Here is a 26,511-nt window from a genome sequence, read left to right as displayed (position 1 = left end):
TGTAATCCTGCCTACCCTTGTTAGTATAAAAGGAATTAACTGTGCAATAAAAGGCAGAAGTTGGCGCTCACACTGTGTGTGTTATCTGTCTCTTTCCCTGGTCCGGGCCGACCCGTGATCTAATCATGGCACCTTGATATGTAGCGAACGCTACAAGGAGGTGCTCCAGGCGCTGGAGCAGAGATTCCCCTGCGGACCGTGGTGATGAAGACCACGGTGAGGCAGGCTGTCCCCCTGCAGCCCAGGGAGGTCCACGGTGGAGCAGATCTCCACCTGCAGTCCAGGGAGGACCCCACGCCGGAGCAGGTGGGTGCCCAAAGGAGGCTGTGACCCCGTGGGAAGCCTGCACTGGAGCAGGTTTTCTGGCAGGACTTGTGACCCCAAGGAAGGGACCCACGCTGGAGCAGTCTGTGCCTGAAGGACTGCAGCCCGTGGGAAGGGACCTACACTGGAGCAGTTCGTGAAGAACTGCTGTCTGTGGGAAGGACCCACGTTGGAGAAGTTCGTGGAGGACTGTCTCCCATGGGAGGGACCCCACACTGGAGCAGGGGAAGAGTGTGAGGAGTCCTGCCCCTGAGGATGATGAAGCGGCAGAGGCAATGTGTGATGAACTGACTGTAACCCCTGTTCCCCCCCCCCCGCGCTGCTGGGGGGGTAGGTAGAGAATCCGGGAGTGAAGCTGTGCCTGGGAAGAAGGGAGGGGTGGAGGGAAGGTGTTTTAAGATTTGGTTTTATTTCTCATTACCCTACTCTGGTTTGATTGGCAATAAATTAAGTTAATTTTACTGAAGTTGAATCTGTTTTGCCATGACAGTAATTGGTGAGTGATCCTTACCTGTCCTTATCTCGACCCATGAGCCTTTTATTATATTTTCTCTCCCCTGTCCAGCTGAGGGGGAAGTGATAGAGCAGCTTTGGTGGGCACCTGGCGTCCAGCCAGGGTCAACCCACCACACTAATGAAGCATTGTAATTACAATTCAAATTTATTTCTCGGATGTTTCATCCCCTGCTTCAACCTTTTGAGGATGTGGGCCATTCTACTATTTCTCTCACTAATTTCTGCTGATTAATACGCTTCACTGGCGGAAAGATTTTCCTGAGAGTCCAGCCTGAGTTTCATTCCTTCAGCCTAAGTAATTTCTACTGTGGTGTTTACGGAAGTATGTTAATTATCGTGGCTTTACACTGTGGGTAAGGCCAACGATGTTTCCCGAAGCTGTTCTCAAGATCAGGCTGACTGCACGTTCCCACCAGTGAGCATGGCCTCTGAGCACCCAGGCCTGCTCAGGGTGGTCAGTCGCCGCCGTTTGCGTTCCTCAGGGATCCTCTGGTGTTTTGGGTAGGCCAATGTGGAGGCAGTACTTGGAAGGCGACATTGATTTTTATGGCTGTTCCTGTGCCTGCGGAGCAGCTGCGTTGTAGACGTTTTTGGAGACAATAAACGTTTTGCCTAAAGCCGCACGTTGAGTTGCTCAACGTGTTGAGCTCCAGTTGCTCCCCGTTTGCAGTGCTGACTTTAAGGACAGTAAGGTGCAAATGTGAAATGAGGAATGTGAAGAATTCTTTGGGGAGCTTCATGGTCTGGCGAAATGTGCTTTTGTTTTCGAATAGGTAACTAATATTTCCAAAAAGTCTGCTAATGGAAGTGAAGGTTGTTACACCCTTCCAGAGGAGGTACTGACTCTCTCACAGGCTTTTGGTATCCTCCTCTGTTGTGTTACCTAAATGTTTCCTAAGTTATAGAAGCCATATAATATCCATCGCATATACGGTATTGACTTGTGCAGTTCTGTCCCCAGTTAGAAATTTCATTATTGCGCTACATTTTTAACAGGATATTTCAGTTACTGTGACATGCTGTGGAAATATGTTACTTTAAACTAGTGCACTTTTCTTATGCATGAAAGAAGCAAAAGTGATTTTAAAGTTAGCAATCTGTGCCAAAGCCAGCTTACTTGGATGCTCTTCATTTATTGAATGAAAAGCCGGAGCTGTCTTCTGCACCAGATGACTTAAATTGGCTATTGTGATAGGGCATTACTTATGTTATTTTTAACCAGTTTAAGCTGAACCAATACAAGTTTTTATGTAGCTAAGACCTTAGGTCGGAAGGTTGTTGGTTCATCTCATAGAGATTATTCTGTATTTCCTCTTAAAAAATAAGTCATAGAGTGAAATCTGAAGTTATGGTTTAAAATGTCTTGCATATCAGGACACAGACACTGCGAGAGGTTCCTCACACTCTGTCACATCCCACACCTGAGAGTGGAAAGTTTGTGTTATTCAATAAGAGTGAGGATCAGAGAGAGAGACCGAGTGCTTTGACATACTGCTATTATACTACTGACACACTACTGTTATATTTAATTTAAAATTGTCTATATTTCACTTAAAAATATGACTCAAAAGCTGAGGGAAGGTCTGATGTTATTCCCCTTGCTTTCAGCCTCAAGAAACAGCTTCAAGGTCTCACACCTTCAAAAACAAGTCTTTTAAGAAATCCAAAATTTGTGGAATCTGCAAACAAGTAATTGATAGCCAAGGCATTTCCTGCAGAGGTGAGTAACATATAATGTGCTGTTTACTTTCTTGCTGTGTAAAGGAAATCAATTTTATATTAATGTAAAAGTTTCTAGGAATCCATGTTTCTGGAATACCCCCTGGACTAAGTATAAATGTTACCTTGGTTTATTTCCTTCCTTTGTACAATAATGTTCCCTGCTTTTGTTGGGGAGTGGGGTTCAGTAGTAGGTAATTGGGCTTTTATAGTGATGTGTTTTTATTGTTGTGCTATTCAGGCAGGTTCCAGAATAAAGCAATGCCTGTGGAGGCTCTCTGAGGAGCATGTGAGTGATGTGTGCACAGTGGGTGACAGATGCCTCTGGAATTCAGTCTCCAAATGAGGAAGTGTGTGAGCCTCGTTCACTGAGGCATGAAGGTTTTCTCTGCATTAATTTGCAAAAACTCACAAGAGCAGCCATCTATTTATTTACTTTAATTTTTCCAGCTGCATTATGCTCTGTCTAATCTTTAGTCCTTCAGTCTAATCACTCACAGAAACAATAGCAAGATCGTGCTCCCGGGTGTACAGACTACAGAGACTCAGCTGGCATTGCTGCCTGCTCCTTACTGCTGTTTTCCCTCACTCTTCTCCCTTGCTGTGTAGGGATGAGAATCCTCGCCTCTTCTCTGTGGGATACCTGTGGCGGAATTAAATCTTAGGAAAGCTCAATAGGTCCTTTTCTGCAAGTTGTGCAGGGTTAGGGGTTTGGTTTCGATCCCTGGTACTGGTTTGGCCTGGTTAATGTTCAACTCCTGTTACTCCATGTTAATAAAACAGTCTGTGCTTGCCGCATGCGTGGTTTACCTCCTAGTAAGAGAATGCTATTGTTTCTTCATCTGAAGCGTAGTTGCTGTTTTCACTTAGAGGTGTTTGTACCACTTCCCAGTTCTAGATGGATCTCCTTCTCCCCCCCACCCCATGTTCTTCAGACATATCTTAGGATCCCTCTGAGGGTTTGAGAGGGAGGTGAGAGATTTGGACGTGGAAGGCATGTGGCCATTTCCTGAGCAAAAGTGCAGACTTTGCAGATGAGCAGCTAAATGTAAAGTGCCTCGCTTGTTCAGCATTACAGTTATCATCACAGGAGTGGTAATTCTGTATGTATTTCTTTAACATATTTCTTCTGTCTGTCCTTCTGGAGGTTGGTTCCGAAGTTGTTAGGATTTAGTTGTTTTCGACTTAGAAGAAATAGAGTTGTTGGAAGGAGGCCTGCTTAGTGAAGGAACTGCCTGAAGACCCTCTTGATCAGGTTCAGTGTAAAAAGCGCTGTAGCAGGAAAGAATCACTACTTCGAAGGGAAAGGCCTTGGGGGTGGGAATAGAAAAAAATATTTGCCAGTTTGCTCTGGATTTGAGTTCTCACAGCCCAGAGCTGGAAGTCACAAATTCGCAAAAGCTGTGTCAGTGTGCTTACCTACCAAAGGTGCTAAGAGCTTTACCGTATGTCTTTTAAACAGGTCAGAGGTTAGGATGAGTCTGAGCAAGTTTTCCTTTTGCCCCAATGTAATAGCTTGGGTTCAAATACAGAAACTAACAGTACATGCCAATGTAATTTAACACCTCTTTGGCTAGCGTTTATACATGGTTCAAAATATCAGGAAGAAAGCAAAATTCATATGTATTCAAACCATCAAGGAAAAAAGCTTTCAGGAAAACCAAAAAACCTGAGAAACTAAAATACTACAAGCAGTCCTACTGGGATCTCTCCAACACACTCCCCAAACCAATACGTTCATGGCTATGATACATCCATGCCCATATCTAAGTCTGTCTGGGGTAATTTTCTCTAGGTTTCTGGGTGCGATTTTCAGAAGGACCCCCTTGATAGTATCACGCAGCCCCTTCTGTTGATGTGAGCACCAGGCAGACCCACCATCCTTCTTTGGTGCTGGTACATTTTGATTGTTAGTTGCTTGATACTTACCTGTGAGATGGGAGCACCAGGAGTTGCACAGACTGAAGTGACGACTCCAAGTAGTTCCAATTTAATAAGAACCCATTTGTATTTTAACTTACAGCATGGGCTTTATAAAGCAGACTTTTGGAAAAGATGGAACTAAAAGTTGTCTGTTCCCTTGCCAGCACTGCAGTACTTGAAATGTACCCTAGTACTGTGAAACTCTATTAATATGAAGAAAAATAAACTAGCTGTTTCAGAGCCAAATCCTGATGCTGCTGCTTCTGGTAAATTCTCCCTGATGTGGCTGAATGAAAGTGAGCAAGTTGGCAATGGGGGGAGGAGAGGGAGAAGAAAAGCCTTCAGTTAAGAAGAAATAAAGTTCCTTTGTGTATTAATGAGAAAATCTTGCTTTTTAAAAGTTTCTCCTCAGAAAATAATAGCTCTTTGTACAGACTGCAGGTTCCTTCCAGACTGTATATCTTATCAGTTAAAGGAAAGTTACATGTCAAGAGAAATGAGGGGAGGGGAAAGGCTCCAGATTGGTCACTATGTAGTATTTGCTGTTTATCTAGCAATGAATCATCTACTTGTTATAAGAAAAAAAAGCCATAACTGGGTGTTGTGTTGGTTAGATAAGTTTTCATTAGTATGTGGCAGTCATTTTGGGGGTGTGTTGTTTAGCCCTGTCTTGCAAAATGTGTCCTTTGCTAGCAGCCAGGTCTGAATGCAGTGCCTAAAAGCTTTCTATGAAGAACGAATGATTGACTGAAAGGTACGCTTGAATGATGATGTCCCTTTGTCCTTGTATACTTCAGTCCACCTCAGGAAAGCATACTCAGTTACGGTGAATTTATTTTTAACAAGCTCTACAAAAGCAGTGGAAAAAGGGAAGGCATATTTGAAGAATGGGAAGCTTCTGGCTGTCTCCCTGCCTGGTAAGCATGTTTGTAGCTGGCTGTGTCTTTGATGTAATTCTCAACTTGAAGAAAGGACAAACAGCTGTTGATTGATTTCTACAGTAGGTGTACATTCTGCGGTAAACTGAGGACCACATGACTCCCCATGTCTCTTCAGCACTACCTCAAACTCAAATGCTTTTGAGCTCTGGTTCGATCTTTCTTGCAGTACAGTTCAATTTAATTCAGGGCTAAGCAGATATACATCCTAATCGTGCACATTCACATAGTTAGCCCAAGGGCTGCAGTGTTACAAAAGCCTTTTGATTTTATATTTTTTTAAGCTACTTACCCTAGGTATTGAATATTCAGTATTTTACTTTATTTGTAAACAAGCTGTCATAATGATGTAATTTCTGTATATTTTCCATGTGAATGTCTGTTTTATTATGCATCTTTTATATATGTAAAATAGAAATTTCCTTTATATTTCTATTTTACTTTATTTTCCTTAGCTTTTTAAAATTATCATCTATCTTTGTTGTGTTGTGATCAAATGACTGTTAGTGTAGAACAGAGAGCTTTTTAGATGCTCCGAATCTTCTCAATCTCCAGAAAGTACTTTTCTGGTAATTTAAAAACTGGAGACCAGATTTGGGAAATTTGAGCAGTTTTAAATAACACAGTATTATCTTCTAGCTCTTAGAGCATGGATGGGTAAAATAAGTATGAAGAATTGAAACACTTTATATTTCTGTTGATGAAACTCCCCTCCAGCTGACGATTAAGTTAACACATTTAGGTGCTGCTAGGTAGGCTTTACATGCAATACAAAGCATTCTATGAACTAGATTTTGAACTTAAAGCAATTAATGTTAGTCTGAATGAACTGAGTATCTCTTTGTTAATCTAACCTAGCCATGAATGTGTTGGATTTGGAAACATGTGTTGGAGCAATCCCAGTAGGAGTGCTTGTAAAATTTTAGTTACTCAGTTTTTTTTGTTTTTCCTGAAAGCTTTTTTCCTTGATGGTTTGCCTACATATGAGTTTTACTTTCTTCCTGGTATTTTGAACCATATATGTATGCTAGCCAAAGAGGTGTTAAATTACATTGGCATGTACTGTTAGCTATATTGTGAGCAGAGAAATGCTTGCCATGGTATTGTGTGCAAGCTGAGTGTAATGAAGAATACAATTCACCTTCTTAAAATTAATCTGTATAATTTCTGTCTTGTAAGTCATGTTAACATAAGGTCTCTGGTTGGCTTCGGTACATAAGTCCTGGACTGTTTCCTTGTGCATGTTGTGTGAAGTGATAGTAGAAAGTACATTTTCTCATCAAGTTACAATATCTGTGTTTAATCAAGAGCTTCCAGCTGCTTACAGATCATAGATCAGGATTTGAAGACAATTGGAGCTGGTTTTCTTCTTAAAGAAGTTTGATATTTTCCTTTCAAATTCACCTGCTTGTTTGTGATTGTGCTTGTGGTCACAGCTACTGATCCACTCCAACTAACCCAAAAAGAGATTTTGAGTTAGCTGATACAAAGAATTCTCTGTATTTAATCAAATGTTTGTTGCTTCTGGCAAGACAAAATATGTTTTTGTATTGAGACTCGTTTGGAGCGGACAAACCGTTCTTAAGGCTTGTTTGTGCATACTGTGTGTGTAAATATATGCATATTGGATATGATAGCAGGTGGTTTTATATACTCTGTCTTTCAGTAAGTGCTAAGTTCAGTAATAACATATTAGTATCTTAATAATGTGCAAAGCACGTCTGCGGTTACAGTTCTGGCAGACAAACTAGAAAGCTAGAAACGCCAAAGGAATTTGTATCCTGCTTGGGCCAGTGGCATTACAGTTGACTGTAAATGGTGAAGCATGTAATGTGTATTTGTAGGGTAGGGGTGTTTGTGTCACCCTGGTTTCCATGGAGTGATCCTTGTGAAATAAGATCCTGTATTACTAGGCGCTTATATGGGTGTATTATGACATCTATCCATCTATTGATCTTATAATACATTATATGTCAGATATTAACGGGAATTTTAACATAACTATAACATAACCATCTTATGGTTAATTATGGCAATAGGCATACTCATATAATTATGTTAATATTGTAATGCAGGAGATCTTTGAGAGAATGAAGACTGTCATCAAATTAAAACAGTTTTTTCATCATATCCCTCTTGCTTTTTGCGTGATGTTTGTATGTACACTTACGTGTTTTCTTGAGCACTGATCCAGCAAATTGTATTGCCTTCCCTGGGACAGTTTTAAGATAACTGCTTCAGTTAATACTTCTAAGATTTGTAGTGATGGATCTCTTGTATGTATGGCTCAGACTTGTCAAGAAATAGCAGAAAACAAACAAACAAACCAGAAAACCTTACTATTTTCCTAAGCAATTAACTGCTAATTGCCTCCAAATTTAAAAGGTATAAGGACTTGTGAGAAAATGAGACCTAGAATTTCTTTTTGATAGCACTGTATGTTTTCAGTTATGACCAACGTTTGATGATACGAGAGACCGACAACAGCACATCACCAGGATATGCAGGCTGTAGGACCAAGGAGCATGGTCTGTTATTGGCCCTAGAGCAGATTAATAGCTTGTAGCTGCTGTGAACTCCAAGGAGCAGGGATTATGGAATGCCCAAGCAAGGTTGGGTTAGGTAGGGACCCAGGCTCTTGCTATAAAACCTCATTTGACTGTCAGCCTATTTGTGAAAGGCATCTGGAAGGATGTCCAAGGGAGACTGTGTGAATTGGATCTAGTGGCAGCAGAGAAGTCTTTTTAGGAACCCCTCAGAAATGGGTGGATGTTGACCTGGGGCATGAGTGACACTGAGTGTACTGTTCTGAGGAGGAGGAGGCTGCAAGGAGAAACGTGGACTGCAGCCCATCTGTGACACCAGAAGCCTGGGAAGGTCAGCCCCTCTTTCCTAGACAAAAGGCGCACACAGTAAATAGCAACTTCCACCGGATTAGTAAAATGTACTCTAATTAACACAGCTGTACAAGCTATGCATTCATATTTCAGCACAGAGCTTAGATAGCGAAACATGGAAGCTATGTGCATAACAACAGCAAAGACATGAAAAGGAAGGATGAATAAAGACTTACTGGAGCATACAGAGATACAGAAGAAGCCACTGTAATTAGTAGGCTTTACACAAGTGGTACATAAGCATCCTGACTGAATCTCCATCTCTGGAGCTGAGAGAAACTGTAAAATTGACATCCTTTAATGGCATGTTGTTACCCCAGTGGGAACTGGGGGAGGAGTTTTGGCAGACATCTGTAAGGTAAGTTCCTACTAATTTAAAAATAAAAAATACATAAGGCAAAAACCTCTAGTGGAATGTTTAATATTCATAGCAGCCAAGCTGTATCACAGATATTAGATAATGTTTCAGAAAGTTGTCTGTAGTGGAAACATGAGTTCCCTCATTGTTTACCTCATAAGGACTGACTTAATCACTCCAGAATTTGATCTGTGGTTATAAAATTTATTTTAAAGTTAAAGTTCAAACCACTAAGGTTTTGAAAAAGCTGCAGCTTCTGTTCATTACAGATAATAAATTAAAAAAAAAAAAAAAAAAGTGAAGCAAGTGTGATACGGTGTGGTCCCCCATGCATTTTCCAGGAAAACCAATGACTGCTATGTGATCTGGTATACCTGTAATTTTATAAACTTAGCCCACTTGAAGAGGACCCAAAATTCCTAAGGCTAAATTGAAATTAGAATTATCTACTCTAACCCAAAAATCTGGAATGAAATTCTACCATCATTAGAGTATATAATTTGAGTGTGATGAACTTGATATGCCATGTGGGGAAAGGAACATCAAAGTAAATCTTGATGCATTTGGCTAAAACCTTGCACTTCTAATTGGCTTCAAAACAAGGAGGGGGGGAACTACCATGGGAGACAGGAATAATTTATAGGAAGATAAAGTTTAAATAAAGAGATGGGTGAAGCAGTCTGTTGTAAGTAATGCTGAAGAGTTTGTTCTGGTACATGAAGAAAGCTTCAAGAAACTAAGCTGGGCTACAAACATAACTCCATTTAGACACATATAGGATCTGACCCCTGTAAATAGGTAGGAGAGGGAGTTGTTAGCTGGTTTTATGCAGGGTCCCCATCTACTGTCAATAATGAGATTTTAAAAATACCCTTGGAAGGCATGCCTACGACTGTATAAGTACTTGAAGGATCGTGTTGATGACCTCCTTTGCATAGATGATATTGTTTTCTGTTCTGGTGAAGGTCTTTGTCATTTACATTTTCTGTAGAAGCTTAAGAACAGTCGTGAATCAAAACTTCCAGGCCCGTTAGGTCTTATCCACATAATAAATAAGTTTTTAACAACATCAGCTTTTGAAGATCACCCATTTTAAGCCAATCTCTTCTTTTTCTCTGATCCTTGCTCTTAGCATAATTTATGCAGGATATGTTTTCAAGATCCATCACAGGCATGGAAGCTTTCGAGATCGTATAGTTCTTGCACTGTCTGCAGCTGCGAGAAAAACCTGGAGACAGTCCAGCCATTTTTTTGGTTTCATGCGGGTTGCTGACTACAATAAACCGTAGTCTGGTTGAAATGGTTTTGTGGATGAAATGTTTCAACATGGGGTTGTCTGTTCAGCTGGAGGGAGGAGGTCTAAAAATAACCTTTGGTTCCAAACTGGATTAAGGTTTAATCATTTCCTACCTGACTTGTAAGTGTAGCTTGAAAAGATGAGGAAAAAGTTGCTGTGTGAGTACTTTATTTTTAAAAACGTGGAAACGTTTTCCCTGGGCTAATGTGTTCTGCCGTTGTAACAGTATTTATGGGAAATTAAACAAACAAACAAACAAACAGCCCCCCCCCCCCCCCCCCCCCCCCCCCTTCCAGGAGTTTTCAGGATGCAGTTAAAATGATAAAGTTAGACTACAAGTTCCAAAGGAAAAAATAACCCACAAAACCAACCAACAAAAAAACCCCTTGGTGGTCAAGTTTCTTCCTACAAGACAGGAAGAAGGTGGGAGTAAAGGAAAAGAACAGACATACTATTGCAGCAGTAGTGCCAAAATATTTTTCTCTTAATAAAGATTTTTCCACTGCTGTTGTCAGCAACAGCAAGTGGAATATTTCATCTGCAGGAAAGCTTATTCACAACGGTCCTTACTGTATAGCCACCCCAACTAAAAAATGCTTAAGCTTTGCACAAATTTCCCATAGCTGTCTCTGAGCCTTCATCTTCAAAAACAATGTCTGCAGTCCCTGTCATGAAGTGCTGGGAGCAATATTCAGATGAAGAGACAATGGTTGGCTGAATATGAAAAAAAGAACAAAAGAAAATCTAGGAAAATGTTTGGGGCACAGGAAATGCAGATGTTGTTGCTGTAGTGTGGCTGTTAGACTTGCGACATCTTTGGCATGTGACTCTGATAACGTCTTAAAAATAGAAGTGTTTACTTTTGCAGCTAAAGCCCAATATTTCCAGCTAGAGGACACCCCCCATCCAAAGGTATCTCTGCCCCACGCAAAAGTGCATGCCATCTTATTTTTAATGCTGCAGTTAATAATTTCCATGTGTCTGTTTTTCATACCGCTTTCATTTTGGATCTTTATCTTGAGTTGCATTGTTGCAGAGCTCGTAGGAACAGGTCAGCAGAAAAGCATGTGTGTGTTGGTGAGAGTTTTTTCTAATAATCTGATCATAGTGCTATTAAACCCTTGTCAAAATATAAATGGCCAGCGAGTTGCACAGTTCTCTCCATTTGGGACATTTTGGTCATGGATGTCTTTCTGTACCAAGCTCTGACTGGAGAAGACCCTGTTGTGGTGGCCTTGCTATGCATTTGTTAAAACATCTTGATATCGTTTCTGAAAAAAGGAAACTGTGTTTTCTTCAGGGCCAGCGACAGACCTGGGATTTTGTGCAAGATGTTTTCTGCAGGAGGGAGATGTTGCTCAGCAGTGGTATCACTAGCCTAGCTACTAAAATGGCTGGGCTTTCCCACTCCTGCGACACCCTGACACCCGTCTTTCCATGGTATTAACAGAGAAGATTGGAATTGGGAACTATAAAAACCAAGTCTTGATTCCACAGATCTTTTTATATGCTTGGCTTAGGTTACATTTTGTTGTGGATCATCAAGGACTCTTCCATTACTGTCAAAAAATAGCTGTAATAGCATGTGTCTGTTTTAGGGAAGCTGAGTTGGAGATGCTGAGGAAAAGAAAGATCTTTCAAGCAGCTAGGCCTATGATTCAGTATCCTAATTTATTATTTGTCACCAGGAAGTTAAAAATGAGTATCGAGCTGTGTAGTATATGCTTTTAGAGCAAGTGATCTTTCTTGGGAATTGGTAAGGTATTAAACTGAGTTACATCTCTTAGATTCTCTATTGGTATGCACGTTTCTGCCCCAAGAGGATTTCTGAATTATCTTGTTTGTACCCTTGCCATACATAAAGTTGCTTAAAAACAAATTCACAAAAACCCACCGTGGAGAATCACTTGATAAAAGCTGTGGTTAAGTGTGAGGTTGTCCTTATGAACTAGTCATGTTTTAATATTCACTGCATGTACAGTGTGACAGAATGTTTGTATGGAATATATTGCCATACTATATGTCCATTAAATGCTAAAATGTGACAAGGTGAGTAGCCCTTACTACACAGAGAAAAACTTAAGCTCTTTGTCCTGGTAAACATAAATTATTCTGTGGTTAGTTTACAGAAGTACTCTCTTACTTTGTAAATACATTGCTGCTGTGTTTTGGAGAGCATCATACATGCATGAATGTAAGAAGTAGAACTTTCATTTCATAAAAATTTTGAAGCTTCAGCCTGAAAAATATGATTCACGATGCTTGTCCTTCTGCCTTTACCCTGGCAGCAGTATTGTTAACTTGCAGGAGTTAACGCATCTTCATTTTGATGCAGAGAAATGTCTTTTTTTCTTTTTTTTTTTTTCTTTCTTTCTTTCTCCCCCTTTAAAAAAAATGAGTTCTCAGACCTATTGTTTAGGAGCTGTTTTGAAGTGTAGTAAATTGACTAAATATGGTTTGGCCTCCATTTCATTGCCAGCCAGCTTGGGACAGTTGTTCTTGGAACTGATGCCAGAATCCTTAAACACAAATTTGGAAAGTCTGGTATTTGACGAGAGCTGATGTGTGGGATGCAGACATTCAGCTGTTCAGTTGAAGTACTGAAGTAGCCTTGCCGAGTGTGACATTGATTAAGTCCTCCGGAGTGTTTCAGGCACATTTTTAAATTCGAATACACTTGGGCTGTAGTCCTGAAAAGAGCTGAATGCTATTTCACTTGTAAGCTTTGCCTGAAGAATGCCGACATTCGGTAGAAGCTGCTGGTTGGGATCTTTTAACTGTAAGTTGCATGTATTTTCCTTATAAATTGATGTGCCGTGAGTATGCTCCGTTGTTCATGTGTTTTTACATTGCATGTTTGTTGCACTGAAAAGGCATGGGTTGCACGACTGTGGTGTAATACTGCTTTTTTGGCCGTAGAAATTTTCTGAAAGTGCATCTCTCTACTATTCAAGGCTTTCCATAAAAACAGCTGGCATATTGAAATGTGATTCAAGCTCTCTGGTAATCTAAGGATTGAGGTAATCTGTCTCTTTGCAAGTACTGTAAATGCTGAGGCAAAACCTGTCTTGGGCTGAGGGGGTGCAACCATCCAGGCGGGATAGTTCTGCGAGGTAGTAGCATTAGCTGTGGTAAGACGAATTCTAAGTAACGAAATACTAAGCAAATTGATATTTCTCTGTGGGTGAGTAGTTAATTTGCTAGTGTTGGTGTAGGGATGTCTCACCGTTCATGACGTTAGCAGCTGTAGTGGAGAAAACCATATGAATTGCGTTGTAAAAGGATGTGCCTGGAAAGGCAATGACGCTTCTCTCCACTAACTCTTCTACGCTCAGATACTTGGGGAGTTGTGGCTGCTGCAGCACGGTCCTTGCTCCATTCACTCTTGCTCTATGTACCTGCATCCTTCCTCATACCCAATTCATGGTCTTTTCTTGATACCTCTCTTTCTTTCAAATGCTGCTGATACTCGCTGCCCCCCCGTGTGTGTATATATATATTCATTATTTTTTTTTTATATTTTTTTTCCCCTCCCTTCTGGAGAAGGGATGGAGCAGTTGGGAAATAGAGGAGATAAGAAAATAGAAGGACAAATCAGTTTAAAAGTACTCTGACTTAACTCTTATCTGTACTTTAAAAACAACCTCAAAGTTTATTCTCGTCACTCCGCCACAGTAGCAATAAAATTGTTGGTAGGAATTATCATCCAGAGATTGATAATTGGCTGGAGCTTAGTGATCCACGGTATACTTTCTTCCAATCAGTTGTTAATTCCTAAGCAATATTTTATGCTAACAGCCTTTTCCTTTTTAGCTTTTTTTTCTTTTTAGTTGGTTTTAGCAAGTGGTTGTATGTTTACTACAAACAAGACTTTGGTGGTTTTTGGAGTGTGTGTATATGTGTACATATGCATGTATATATTTGTATACATATGTTCACACATGTATGTATATTTGTAAATATTTATACACATGCACACATGCATATAGATCTCTATATAAATAAAAACATTACTTTATTGGCAAATGAAAACTTGTGACACCTGCTGTACCTCAGTGGGACATACGTAGATTACATGAAATACTTGGAACGCTTGAGCATCTGGTAAATGCCAAGAACAGCCCATCAAAATGGGCTCAGTTGTTTTAAGATTTGTTGTTCTGGGCAGAGATTTGGTCTACTAGTGAAACTCGGACTTGTCAAGAAAAGGGAATTGGTGTTGCGCTTGGGGATCCATTTCTGTTATTGGATGTAGCTGATGTGCCTTTTAGGAGCAATGTATGCAATGAGCAGTTTGACGTTCACCCAGGAGGGAAGGGGGAGAATCTCCTTTCTGCTTCTGAGCACAAAAGAATGTTTTGTTTGCTCCCAGCATCTGGACAGTCAGTGATCTCATTTCAGTGTGCTTATTTCTATCCAGTTTTATTATCATAATCAGCTTTATTAGGCAGTGATGGAGAGAAGGTAATGACTTAACTCTGTCTAATCCATGAAAGTGCTGGATTTAGACATGAAAAGGGTATTTCTGGATGCTGAGGAGGAGTGAAGCTCTCTTTATGAATGAATCAGATCTCTATCCTCAGAATGTTAGAGATTTAAATACCTGAAAAAATACACTTTTTTTTTTTTTCCAGTCAGAGAGCTTTGCCTGATGTGTATTTGGCTAATTACCTCTTGAGGCTTTAGTCTGTTTCCTTCGAATCTCATAAATATACCAATGCTTTGTTTGTAAAGTGTTTTTCCTTCAATTATGTATGGAGTTTGTATGACATATTTCTGTGTTGCTTATGAGTTTGAATGGGATGCTGCTGCAAGACTCAGTCCTGTTGCTGTCCATGCAAAACTCACATCTGACTTCAGTGCTTTCCTTCCAGCAAAGACAGTACTGTTGTGTTACACAAGAGCAGCAAACTCTGACTTTCCATGTACATGGAAAGGGAAAACACTCAATGACTGCATTTACTTTTATCTACGTCTTTGGTAAAGACTTTGTGTATTGTTGGTGACATCCATGAATTGGTTTTGCATGAACGAGTAGCAAAATCATGGAAGTTCTTGTGGAATGAAATGTATTTCTGTTTTTTGTTTGATCTTGCCCCCCAGAAATCCAGGCTGAAGCATCAGTAATAGAAGATGAGAACCTTGTCTGTAATATCAGGGCTTCCTGACAGATTTACTGTTTTATTCTTTACTTTTTGTGATTGTGTCTTTTTTTTTTTTTTAATTGCACCATTTTGCAGGAGATCTCAAAGTAGGTTATAGAAGAAACAGTATGCGTGCATATTTTTAGAGCATCTGTTAGCCTTTTGCAAAGTCAAAGCTAATCATGCTGATTTAAAGTACGGGTTCTACTAAATACTCAGTTCCGGTGCATGAAATCACTTAATGAATTTAGGCATCCCCCATGCTGTCACACAAGAAAATGAAGTTTTTCCTCATGGATTAAAAGCCATCTTCCATTTGCTTTAAGGTTAATAGCGTTTGTAAGTGGCATGTGGTTATTGATCATTATCAATGCTAATAGATAGAGCAGTGTATTTGTGTGAACACTAATAAATTTTTAGAATAAAGAATCTTGATCCACTGAAGTATTATGAAGAAAGAATTGCTCCTAACTTTATACCTGGGGAAAATAAGTGAACATAGCACCTGCAAGATTGCATGAGAAAATGGGTCAGTAAGCCTTATTTTTTTTTTTTTTTTCCCTTGAGAAGTGGCTGGAGCATGAGGGTTTTTCATTCAGCAGTCAATGCACTTCAATCTGAAATGGGCATGGTCATGTATTTGCTGACCTCGCATCTTGGTAGTTTTATTTTCCCTGTTGGGTCAGGCTGTAGAATATCGTTCTCTTGGGAGAAACACCAAGAAATGAGCATGGCTCTCGACTTCAGTGGTCTAAGTTTAGGCCCTAGTTAATCTTCCAGCTAAACCTCTGTGGTACTGGTCTTGGAGATTGAATAAGAAATTTTTTCATGAATTTAAAATACGATTTAGCTCACAGTAACCCAAAGGATAGAGACTGCATGGAAATAGAGCAAGTTTCAAATTAAAGAAGGAAGTGGAAGATGGAAAATCTATTAAAACCAGCCTGTGTCAGATTCTAGCTATTATGCTGTTGCATCATAGTTACGTCGCTGCTCATCTGGCCACTTTTTAAGTTAAGTGCTGTTTTCTGAATCTAAACTTGCTAGTACGATTCATCTTTTCCTGCTTTTAGGTCAGCAGGAATTTAAAAGAAATCCAGTGCTTAACTCTTGGAAGTAATCTTTGTGATACTGGGTAAACTGAATTTCCCAGTCAGAAATTAAAGTCTGAACAGTCATGGTTGCTTGTGAGTTTGAAGTCTCCCTGATTTTCCTAGGTTTCTGGAACTGCTGATACGACTAAGATTCACAGGTTACATTGGGAACAATTTGATCTTACTATCTGTGTTATTTAGATGGTAATGCTTCTGGTGCATGTGAAGATGTAAAGGTAGGTGTCAAGATAATCAGCCCATGAAGTTTAACCAGACATACGTTATCGTAAACTGATGGAATGCAGAAATCTGATAACACTACTATAATTAACTAATCTTTGAGGAATGAGCAAAACCTAAATGCATTTCTTTTTAGGGGTTTTTGTTTTGTTTTGACATATGTAAATACTTTTATATATGCAGTCTTGAGTTTGGCCAGATCTCTAGTAGAAGGCTGATCTAAAGAAATGGAGGGGAGAATCCACCCACCCTTTACTCATATATTTTATTTGCTTTTGTTTTAGTTTGCAAGTATGCCTGCCACAGGAAATGTGAAGAAAAGGTAAGCATATTTATTTGCCCCCTTCTTCCTGTTGATCCACATGCATTTGAAGTTGAGACTACAAAAGCTGTATCAACTAATTAAGAATAAGATGATTATTAAATCAGATGCCTAGCTGTCAAAAAAGAATGGTTTTTTTTCCTAGGGTATTGTTCTTGCCATTAATAAAAAACACGTCCTTGTGTAGCCAAAACATTTGCACCAGTGGTTGAGTTTCTCATTCCTCCCACAGGAGGACATGTTTCAAGTTGAAAACAGCAAGTTAAGTGGGTGAAATACAAACCACACAGTTCTACCAGGAAAGAAAAAAATGCATCTGAGTGAATAAGGTGTATATATGTATATGCACACACATATATGCATATACACCTCTGTGTGTGTGTATATGTGTGTGTATATATATATACAAACACACCTATATATATGTATATATTATATATATAAACACACCTATAAAATTTTTATGGCAACAGAGATTTAAAGTCAAACTTTTAGTACTGGATTATGAAAAGTATAAGCATATTATTAATTTATTTTCAGTGTCTACTGGGCAGTTTCTGCCCAGTTCAGTTTCATTACTATGTTTTTGTTAGTTTTTAAAATCTCCGAGTCTCTTTTATACAAGGTGAGATCAGTACTTCCATGGTCTCAGATGACTTAAAATTTCCCCATCCCTAGATTTGTGTAAATCAAAGGCATTTACAGAGTGTTGCAGTCTAAATCTAGCAGTCTTGGAGGGCTTGGCTTTATTTTACCAGAACCGCTCTCCTGGGATAATATTACCTGCTTTTAACTAAAACTTTTGATTAATACTTGCTATCTATGAAGACAGTATATTTTTTTTTTTGGTTAGAGCACTGATATTTTGGAGACCACAGACCTAGGCCTACTACCTGTGTTGTTGACTTGATGTTTGGCCTTGTGCAAGGATTTGTTTGTTTCACTGCTTCCAAGAAGTATGACTAAATTCAAGAGAAGAGCCCCTACTTACTGAAGAACTCTGAGATTTGTCAGGCCATTTGGGGAAATTCTAGTAAATACAAGTGTCGGTTGGCTGCGCATCTCCCATTTTGAGTGAAAATGGTACTTGTGCGTTTGAAAATAGCTGTGTTGTGTGGTATGCTGAATAAATGCAGAATTTTGGTTTTTAATGAAATAAGATGATAAAGTACATGCAGTGGTAATTAAGTTTGGAAGTAAGGTATTACCTTTAGAAGGTTTACATCAACTATATGCATTCAATAATGGTTAGTAATAATATTATAGTAATGGTGGTCTAGAAGTAGGACAGACAGATGATATAATTGATCGCTCTTTGCACAGTAGCTTTGGTTCTCCAAATAGCACTTGGCATATGGAATTCTGCCATCTTCCATGGGGAAGAATCTGGTTTGTTGGTAACATTGGTAGCTTGCAGGTTTGCTTGGGTAGGTGCTACATAGATGTAGAGTTTCCAGAAGTGATGGTACGTAAATGATGCTGGAGACTGTGCTAAGAAATACTTTAAAGTTGTTTTGGAGACACATGTTTTCATACGTGGGCCATGTGTTAAAACCAGGAAACTAGATTTCAACTAGTATTTCTGCTCTCACGCATTTGGGTGTTGAGTGTTGAAAAGACTAACATATGGAGTGCCAAAAGCATGTAGTAGCATAACTATCATCGAGATACTGGTATATTTTATGGTTTTTAAATAATTGAAAAGAAATTACTAGCATGCATTAGAGAAGACAGAAAAATAAGGTATGGAAACATGACCAAATTTAATAATGAATTATTTCTAACAAGAGGCTTTTTTCTGTTTTTCAGAGAAGTATTAAGCCAACAAGTAGCTTAATTCAGAAGTTTTCTCTGAGTCTTTTCTGACTACTTATATGAGGCTCACAGCAATGTTGTATATAATCTTGTTACGTCGTTCATCCAGATTCAGATCTGAATTTGGCCTTTATTGCCTAAAATGTGTCTGTATTTTCATTTGGTTATCAGTTTAAGGCAGGGATGATTCTGGTGGGTTTTAAGCTGGACTGAGAATATGCTAAGACCATCTAAGGGTGTTGCAGGCAACCTTGAGGATACCTGTAGCCGTAATCATATGCACTCATTCAGATCCATGTGTGTGGAAAGAGTTTCATGGACTCCAGCTGACCCACAAGTATCTCTTCTCCCTAGAATATATTTTACCTTGAAGACAAGAATTACTCCCTGCATTTGCTATAAAACTACCCTGTCCACAGCTTGTGGGGAGTAACTATTTTTGCGTTAGGTAAACGTCCCCCAAGACAAAATGTGTAAGCAGTTTGTCACCTGACAGTCATGTGGAAAGGGGTGAATGAGAACAAAGAACGTTGTGCTTACGAGAACCTGTAGTCATTTTGGAAAAGAAGAATGCATCAGCACAGTAAAGCATTGCTCAGAAGACGACTGGGGTCGTGAGTGTTCATAAAAGCATTATTAAATGCAAGTCTAGCTGTAAAGCCCCATAATAAAACAGATAATGTCATAAATGTGTTCAGGTAAAAACAGCAGCTCAGGCCTTATGCTGGCAACACTACAATGCAGGTTTTCAAGAGTTTGTCAAGACAGTACCACTATTATGCTTGCAAGTGAAAAACAAAAATTTCTTGTTATATAAATCATCCATGAAAATAAACTTTATGCAGACCCAAAAATAAAGTGGACTCTGAATTTGATCAGACGGTACAAATGAAGGAAGAATCATGTTTTGGAATTGTTCAGGATGTGAGCTGCTGCCTTGTAGGATGAACCCTGAATTGGTTCTGTGAGGGTTTTCCAGTTGCCCCTGACATAACAGTGAGTACAAAATAACAAATGCAGGCAAGTATTGTAGTATAATTTCAAAACCTAGGGCACAACTGGAAGAAAATCTGAAGTTACAAAAACAAAAGAAGCAGAGATTAGCTTGCACCAATTTAGGCTGTTCCATTTGGTGCCGTTATATCAGTTGTAGAAAGATAATAACATGGAAATTATGAAGCATAAATCCGCTAAGTGTGTGGTGCGGATGGATACCAGCGTGAAAATCAGATGAGCTGTAAAAGAAAGTTACCCAAAAGCCCAACAAGGAAGAAGCGCCAAAAGCCCAAACTCCACTGTCTCGGAATTGTCTGTGGAAAGAAAAACAAAAAAAAAGTTAATGTAGTGGATGTCTGCATATAAAACCTTAAGAGCTATATCCATCTCTGTCAGGTTACTGTTTGCAATTTAACCCTGAAGGGGAGGGCGGGTGCATGGCTACAGGGATGAATTAATGGAAATTAAGGATCCACAAATTCAGAACAGATGTCAGGAAGCGGTATTTCATGCAGGGAGAAACGAATATGTGAACAAGTCTCCCAGGCAAGTTTTTTTCAGATGAAAAGCAGCGAGGTTACTCAGGACCGAAGGGATCTGATCGTGTCCTGGGAGATAGAGCCCTGAGCGGGCTGTGCCATGAGGGGCTGGTCGGTCAGTCTGCTCCGAAGACGTCCCTCAACTCTCGTAGCCTGTGTGAACTCTCATAACCTATTTGTGAAACTGTCTGCTGCGTCCCTGCCAGCGCAGCGTCAGAGATCTTGGTGTGCACCGGGGCTGTAGAAGCATTTGATTTCGGTACAGCCGCTCGGGGCGGCTGTTTTGCCTGCGTACTGCTCCGTGGGCCTCTTCTGTGCCCGTCTGCCCAGTTTCTGCAGACCAGTTTCCGTGGTGTGCGTGGGCAGTGCTGAGCTGGGACAGCCCTCTTGCTCGGACCCTCAGAAACTTGATATGTGTTAATAGAAAGACATATGGTTGTATATGTAATGTGACTTTTCTAGTGTTCTGGCCGTACGTACTCATGGTGAGGTGGTGTCCTGCTGACACGTACGCGTGCTCATCAGGGAGGCCTGATGAACCACACTTTTCCGCATGTCGTTAGAAAAGAGAGTCTAAAAATGGTGCCCTGCTTGAACGGTACCGGGGTGGTGTTAACTTGCTGGACCATAGTGATGCGTCTTCTGATCGTGGGAAGCCCTCGTAAACTTGTCATTGACTTTGTGTAGATTAAGCTATTGTAATATATTTGGTTTCGCAGCAGGCTTATTTAGAACTAAAGCCAACCTTTCAAATTGTTAACGTTATACTAGTGTATAATACTCTCTCAGTTTACTACAATTTTTTTTTTTTGGGCTTTAGTCGTCTGTGCTTTTTTTCTTTAAAGTGATGGGGGCAGAAAACCACTCTAGAGGAAAGCGTTTGCTATTCCTGTACTGTATTTTAAAACTCTCTCTAAAAGGCAATGTTTTTGTTTTCACTCTGAAAAACATCATAAGAATGAATTCTGAAAGAATTTTGTTTTGCTGTACAAATCCGAGTTCATTTAGGTAATTACTATCTTGTATGGCCTCAGTCCGTGCGTGTTTAACTTGGCAATGTTTCTGTATAGCTATTTGTTCAGATGTACATATCTAATTAGCGTTCCCTGAGGTTTCTGAAGCTACAGCATGTCTAATGCCCCAGGGCTTTGCTCTGGATTTTGCTCTGGGAACTTGAGTCCCCTTTGTTTTGTAGCTTTGTCTCGGGGCGTGTGTTTCTGCATACGATGTAGGGAATACTTGTTTGTCCCACCACAAGGCTTTCTCTTAGCTCTCTGTCCTGGGATACCATTTTTTTCATCTTTCCCTCTGTTGGTTAGGTATGTGGTGCAGAACTGGGGCATTGAAAGGCATCATCTCATGACTCTAGACAAACTTTGTTCTCTGACGTCTGGGAATTTGAAAACCAGTTTCTATCTCCTGTCCTGTGGGAAGACTGAAAGCAGGAGGGGGAACCTCTTGACTGTATTTTCTTGACCTGTTTCTTGTATGCTAATTCTCCCTCTTGAGAACTGACTGATTTTATTATGTTTGTAAGCAAATGCTTGAATTCTGTTACAATCAGTAAGCTTAAGTATTTGCTGAATCAGGTGTGATCTAGCTTTATGCCTTTGCCTAGTAAACATTGCATGTATCCTTAATTCAACCTGGAAGATATTTTTGTGATGCTTAAGCCAAAAAGATGGGTTTTTTACGTAATACAGTTTGATTCTTTTCTAGTCTGAAATGATGCTTCAAAGAAACCAATATCATAGGCAGATGGCTCTATGGCTTTTTCCAGTTCCAGTAAGATTAATTTATTTATATGGGGGTTTGGTTCAGCACACTTCCTCCTTCACCTTTCAAGAAGCTGTCTTAGACATCTCAGTGGAGTGCAGATTTAATCCAAGCTTCAGAATTTTGTATTAATGGTCTAAAATCCTTGTTTAGACTGGTTTCCTGAGCTGTAGTGTGTCACTTGAATGCAGGTAAAGCTAGACCAAACAATTTCTTTCAAATACTGTATTTATTTTTTGTAGAGAAATAACAGATTTGTAGTATGTTTTCAGCATTTCACCATTTATAAAGCCACCAAAATTGTTTTAATCATAAAAGATATAAACTCTGACATGACACTGTCCTACTACTTTTCTCAAAGGCCATGTTTTTTTCTAATTCTTTTTTTTGAGGCATTTGTATCTGAGAAAATGTAATTCTTCCCTTGACCCTCCTCTTCCTTTTTCTTTAAACTGTTTAAGCTGTTGCTGATTCAAGAGGATTGAAAGAAGGCTCCCCACTGCCCCTGAGTCCATAGTCCCTTGTAACACCCTAATCTTTTTCTTAGTCTCTTTAACAGTCTAGGAAATATGAACATTATTACAGAAAAATGCATAGAAATAAACAAAAAAAACCCCTTGAAGTATTGTGAAAACATGACTAGCGGCATTATAGAAGGGAGAGTGACAGTAATCATAGCAATAAAAATTAGCAAGGAATGATAGTTGGTTTCAGTCCTGGGTTGCATGTTCAGCTTGTGTTTTGAAAAGAAAGAACTTCCCATCTGCCTATCTCGATGTATCTGTACATGGAGAGAGGCTAATGTTGGTCAGCTGTTTTCAGTTTGGAGATTTAAATAACTGTACTGGCTCTCAGAAGGCTCTATTGGCTTTTGTCACTTGGGTGCTTCTTGGACTGGTTTGTGAATAAACCTTGTGCTTAGTTGGGGCAGCCTTGTTACGGTTGTAAGGCTGGGCTCTGGCTCTTGCAGTGGACGGGCAGAAAGGCAGATACTGTGGCCCTGTGGGGAGAATCGGTGGCCCTTGGCAGTCCAGTGGGACACATACTCATGAGAGAAACATGGTGCACTGCCCTATGACAATTTCTCTGGTGTGTTTTTGGAGCAAGAAGGACTTTTGTGTGAGGTTGAGGAAAAGAGGTGGTGTATTTTTTGTAATCCTTGCCAAGAGTTCCGAGGCAAATCATGCAGACTATGGCTTCATTTACTTGCCTGAAATTTAGTTTAGACTCCCAAAATGATGACTAATGTAATAGTTCCCACCAGGTGGCTGACAGATAGCCATGCTCGTGTTCCCCCTCTCATATGCATCTGTAACATACACACACATGCAAACAAGGCAACTATGTGAGGTACTCTTCCTCCCCCCGCCCCCGCCGGCTTCTCTACAAACAGAGGTCTGATGTAATACACTGTAATTCATTGTAACCACAACGTCCCCTGATCTTCATGAGAAATTCACCATTATCTGAGTTTAACATTAGTGCACCCTGGTCCATCTTTTAAACAGCTCAGTTGACTGTTCAGATTTGAGTTATGGACAATGCATTCTCATTAGTCATATAATAACCAAAACTATATTTCATTTGGGATTGTGGATTAGTTTCATGTTTTTCTACTACTTACGTAAATAATGTCCAAATGGAAAAAAAACCCAAACCAAAACCACCTCCCCAACCCAAATATTTTACCTTTAGTCTTCTTTTATCTTAAGAATACTGACTCTAATTTTTGTTTTGCACATTTTCTTCTCTGCTTCTGTTTTTACTTTTATGCCTCCTATATCAGGAGTTTGGTTTAAATCTTAATCTCAGGTGTGCACACTTGGCTTTCTTTGATTTTATTTTTTTTAAAGAAAGATTTGAAAGACTTTCTGTTTAAAAGTTCTTCACTTCTAGCTCCTCTATTGCACTGAAGTTACATGAGCAAAAGGGTGGTGACTTCTCACTCTGTGTGCAGTGCACAGTAGGTCCTGATTGCAGGACGCTACTTTATGGTTCATTGCTAAAGAGTAAAGTACGTAAAGGAGCACCTCTCTAGACTTCCATTAGCACTGTAAGAATTTTGACTTGTAGTCCCAGACAAAGGGATTGGAAAAAAAAAATTAACTGAATTTAACATAAGTGCACCCTGGTCCATCTTGTTAGATTACTAGTTCCATTAGGAAGGTGAAGCCAGGGAAGAGACTGATAGCAGCAGTGAGTAAGCAGTGGGCTGGACTCTGAATTCAGAGTGGTGGTGAGGCACTTCCTCTGCAAATGGGAGAAAGAAAAAAAAAAAAAAAAGGCAGTCACTGAGGTTTCCAAGGTTACTGTGTTCTGCTAATGTCTGATCTCTGCTGCTGCTCCAATTACTGCACTGAAATTGGTGGGAAGGTTGGCCCAGTATGTTCACAGTGGTATTTGGTCAGTTTGGAAAGGAAAGCAACTATATCTTGGATGTTACCATTTCTCAAACTATTGCCAATGCTCTTTTTGAGGGTGATAATTCTTTCTTTCTTTTCTATCTGATTTGCATGCTGCACCAGCCTGGTATTGAGGGAATTAGCATGTGTATTCAAAAGGGTGGAAAGAATTCCTCTTTGAATGTTTGAAACAATACAAAATCAGAGCAGAAGCCGGATTTGCAAGATGTCAAAATGTGTATTACTTTTTAAAGAGATGGCTGCTACTTTGGTAGTGACAGTTTAAACACAGTGTTTCTCTTGAACTTTCTAAGCTTGTTTCATACTTAACACTCAGCTGCATTTCAAGCACTACAGATAATGTGTCAAACTTTCTCAGAAAAATAAAGGCACTTTTGGGGGAAGAGACACAAACAGAATACCACAAACTTTTCACCTGAATGCCCAGGGTTTGTCGATCATTACATTGTTCTTTTAAAGTGATTTTGAAGTAAAGCTCTTTTAGTTTTAAAAACAATTGAGGAACCTGGAAAAGATTTGCTTTGCTGAGATCAGAAAAATACTGTCAACTTTTACACCTTAGTTAATATGGCACTGTTGAAATTGTAGATGAAAACTATCATGACCAGCAGTGGACCAAATTGTGGTGATTTTGCTTCTCACATGGGTTCACATGAGGGTTGGTTTTTTTTGTTTTGTATTGTTTTTAATTTCAGTATGAGTTCTCCTTAACCCTCTCAGATTTTGGGCAGAGGGAATCAAGGACTTAAATGAAAACTTGTGTCACGTTGTTTCCAGGAGACAACCGTGTGAATAAACCTCTGCGGTTGATGCATTTTTGTGGGAATCCATAAATCCAAACACATTCAATAAGGCTGAAGACTTCAAGGATTTTTTTTCTTCACCGGCAGTGGTTAGCATGTTATATTACCATGCATGCAACCCTTTTAGTGATGCCTGGCATTGGGCTAGAATAAAAATATTTGCTGCTGAAGTCCAAGGAATTACTGTATGAGTTTTGTAACTGATATTTGCAGCTCAAAGGGGTCTTCAGATTTTTTCTGATTATACCCAGAAGCAGTATTTTGCAGATACTCCTGTCTGCAAAATATTTGCCCTCTGTTAGATGCAATATCACTGTAATGAACTGTGTAATGAAGAAACCTTCGTATTCAACCAGAACTGTAAGCTACTGAGGGACATGAGGACTTGAAATTGCCTTTCATGGGCATAAACCTTGCATTGTTTAAGTAGCAGAAGTGCTGTGCTGGAGCATTGTGTATTTGGCAGTTAATTTGCTGGGGCTTTCAAAAAATGAAAAAGTATTTTAAAGTATGCTGGTGTTTTTAGATAAGAACTCTCATTTAAACTTACTGTTTCAGATAGCTGGTTATGTTGTGCAAGACCCAGCTGGTACATGTACAACTTCAAGGTTTGTTTCTTTCCTTGCCAGTTTTCTTTTAAAAATAAATCTAGCTGTTGGCAAGGGGAAAAGAGGATAAGATTATGTTAGTGAGGGAAGAAAACAAAACAATTTCTGCTTTTCTTTGTTTACCACCAAAATATGGATAGGTTACATTTTTCATGACAGATGCGAACTTTCCACTGGAAAATCTTAGGAGGTTTTAGGGGAGCTGGGTGTTATTTTGGTTTTTTTTCCTCCCATGCCCTGTCCTGTTTTGGCTGATTTTGGGATGGACCTCTTTACTGGTCCAGTTATTTTCTGGCTAGCTCTGATCCTTTCTGTATAGATGCAGGAGATCTCACACAGACTTGCCATGTAACTTTTTTTTTTTTTTTTTTTAAGAGAGGTAGTAAGGCATTTGTCAGCCTTTTAAAGTGGGGTCAAGGAACTCAGGAATGACGCATTTTACATTGCTTCTGCTTGGAATGCTCCCTTAGGTCACATTATATAGTTCATGCCACATTCTCTCTGAGAAATGGGAATCAAGTAGCTTACAAGAATATACCGCTCCTTTCTTTGTGAATTACTGTTATAAAAAGTTGTTCACTCTTAATGTACATGATGCTCTTAGCTTTTACACAAGAGGCATTGCTTTTGCATCCACTGTTACAGCTAAAGGCAACAGCAACATCTTGAAGGGTGCTCTGAACATCAACAGTGGATGTAATTGGGTAGCAGGCAAAATGTCCCAATGATGTATAGCATTTTGCACCGTTGCTGTGTCATACTATACTGCTTTTGCTGGG

General features: G+C 39.6%; 1 protein-coding gene across 10 annotated transcripts in view; it reads left to right on the top strand.

Annotated features, from left to right (window-relative positions):
* Window positions 1-26,511, top strand: part of TNS3 (tensin 3) — a 241,833-nt gene that overhangs the window by 61,694 nt on the left and 153,628 nt on the right. For 8 of the 10 annotated variants that reach the window (XM_075052342.1, XM_075052341.1, XM_075052340.1 and 5 more), the window contains 2 exons: window positions 2,449-2,560; window positions 16,735-16,772. In XM_075052342.1, coding sequence (XP_074908443.1) covers window positions 2,449-2,560; window positions 16,735-16,772 — 150 coding nt within the window. Of the gene's footprint in view, window positions 1-2,448; window positions 2,561-12,180; window positions 12,752-16,734; window positions 16,773-26,511 lie in introns of those variants that run through there. The other 2 variants (XM_075052346.1, XM_075052344.1) reach the window with 1 other exon arrangement.

The sequence above is a fragment of the Buteo buteo genome, chromosome 20 (genome assembly GCF_964188355.1).
Source record: "Buteo buteo chromosome 20, bButBut1.hap1.1, whole genome shotgun sequence".
Taxonomy (NCBI): Eukaryota; Metazoa; Chordata; class Aves; order Accipitriformes; family Accipitridae; genus Buteo; species Buteo buteo.
Note: the sequence above shows the minus strand (reverse complement) of the source record. Positions and strands in the feature narration are given on the sequence as shown.